The sequence below is a fragment of the Lottia gigantea genome (genome assembly GCF_000327385.1).
Source record: "Lottia gigantea unplaced genomic scaffold LOTGIsca_3287, whole genome shotgun sequence".
NCBI lineage: Eukaryota > Metazoa > Mollusca > Gastropoda > Lottiidae > Lottia > Lottia gigantea.
Window position 1 is genome coordinate 8,269 of NW_008709105.1, and position 1,051 is coordinate 9,319.

Below are 1,051 nucleotides of genomic sequence, written 5' to 3' on the forward strand. Positions count from 1 at the left end.
TTATCGTCCCTTTGATTTCTGACTTTTTTGTATATATAGGTATTGTTCAAAGACAACTTGGTATTTGAAATTAAATGTATAATACATGTATTCTTAAAGGCCAGTGTGAGTCGTCGTTCTCTCCTAATAGCCTCCTAACTTTCTTATTTTACAGTCCAAGGTCGCACATTTGCCCTGAAAGAGAAGAAGGCTGTCCCAGAAGGGATTTACGCTAGAATTATCAAAGAAGTATTTACTCGAAGCCAGCCAATATGTGATACGATATGTGAAGTTATACCGGGATGTGGAGTCGCTCTCTATGATCCGACATTTGTTGATTGTCATTTATATCAAGCTTCAAGAGTACTTGCAGCTTTCTTAGTACAAAGTTCTCTTGATGAAGATAGTTCTGGGAGCTCTAGCTCTGGTGAAACAAAAGCTGGTGCATGTCAAAAGGAATGCGCTTTAAACGAAAGATGTATTTCGTTTTCATTTGATGAAATTAACCCGTTTCCTGGATCACTGTGTCTACTTTTAGCTCAAGATGCATCAGCATTTACATTTCTTGACAGTGAAATTGCTCTTTTTGAGTAGTATATGTCTTTTCGGATATGACACATTTCACTTCTGCGCATGTGCAGCTTTTTCATGCGTCATATCCGAAAAGACACAACTGTTAAAATGTATTATAACAGACTCCCTAAACTGCTAAAATGTATTAAAACAGACTCCCCAAACTGTTAAAAATGTATTATAACAGACTCCCCAAACTGTTAAAATGTATTAGAACAGACTCCCCGAACTGCTAAAATGTATTATAACAGACTCCCCAAACTGCTAAAAAATGTATAATAACAGACTCCATATACATTACCCAACCACAGACAAGATTCACTAAAATAATACAGTATAAAATAACCGCATTAAAAAAAAAGATGTCTTTAATTTTAAAACACGAACAAAAAAAATTCGAAGGAGACGGTTTCTTCTCTGCGTTATCACCTTTCATCCCCAAAGTGGCCAACTTTGTCTCAAACAATAAATTTCCTCAGGAGTAGATGTAGGAAAAGAT

The 1,051-nt window shown here is 35.8% G+C and overlaps 1 protein-coding gene across 1 annotated transcript in view; it reads left to right on the top strand.

Annotated features, from left to right (window-relative positions):
• LOTGIDRAFT_176752 (hypothetical protein) overlaps positions 1–573 on the top strand; it is a gene marked incomplete at both ends in the record, with an annotated part of 947 nt that extends 374 nt beyond the window's left edge. Inside the window, one exon of the mRNA XM_009058147.1 lies at positions 155–573. Within this exon, the coding sequence (XP_009056395.1) occupies positions 155–573 (419 nt within the window). The remainder of the gene's footprint in view (positions 1–154) is intronic.
• Positions 574–1,051: the final 478 nt, after the last annotated feature.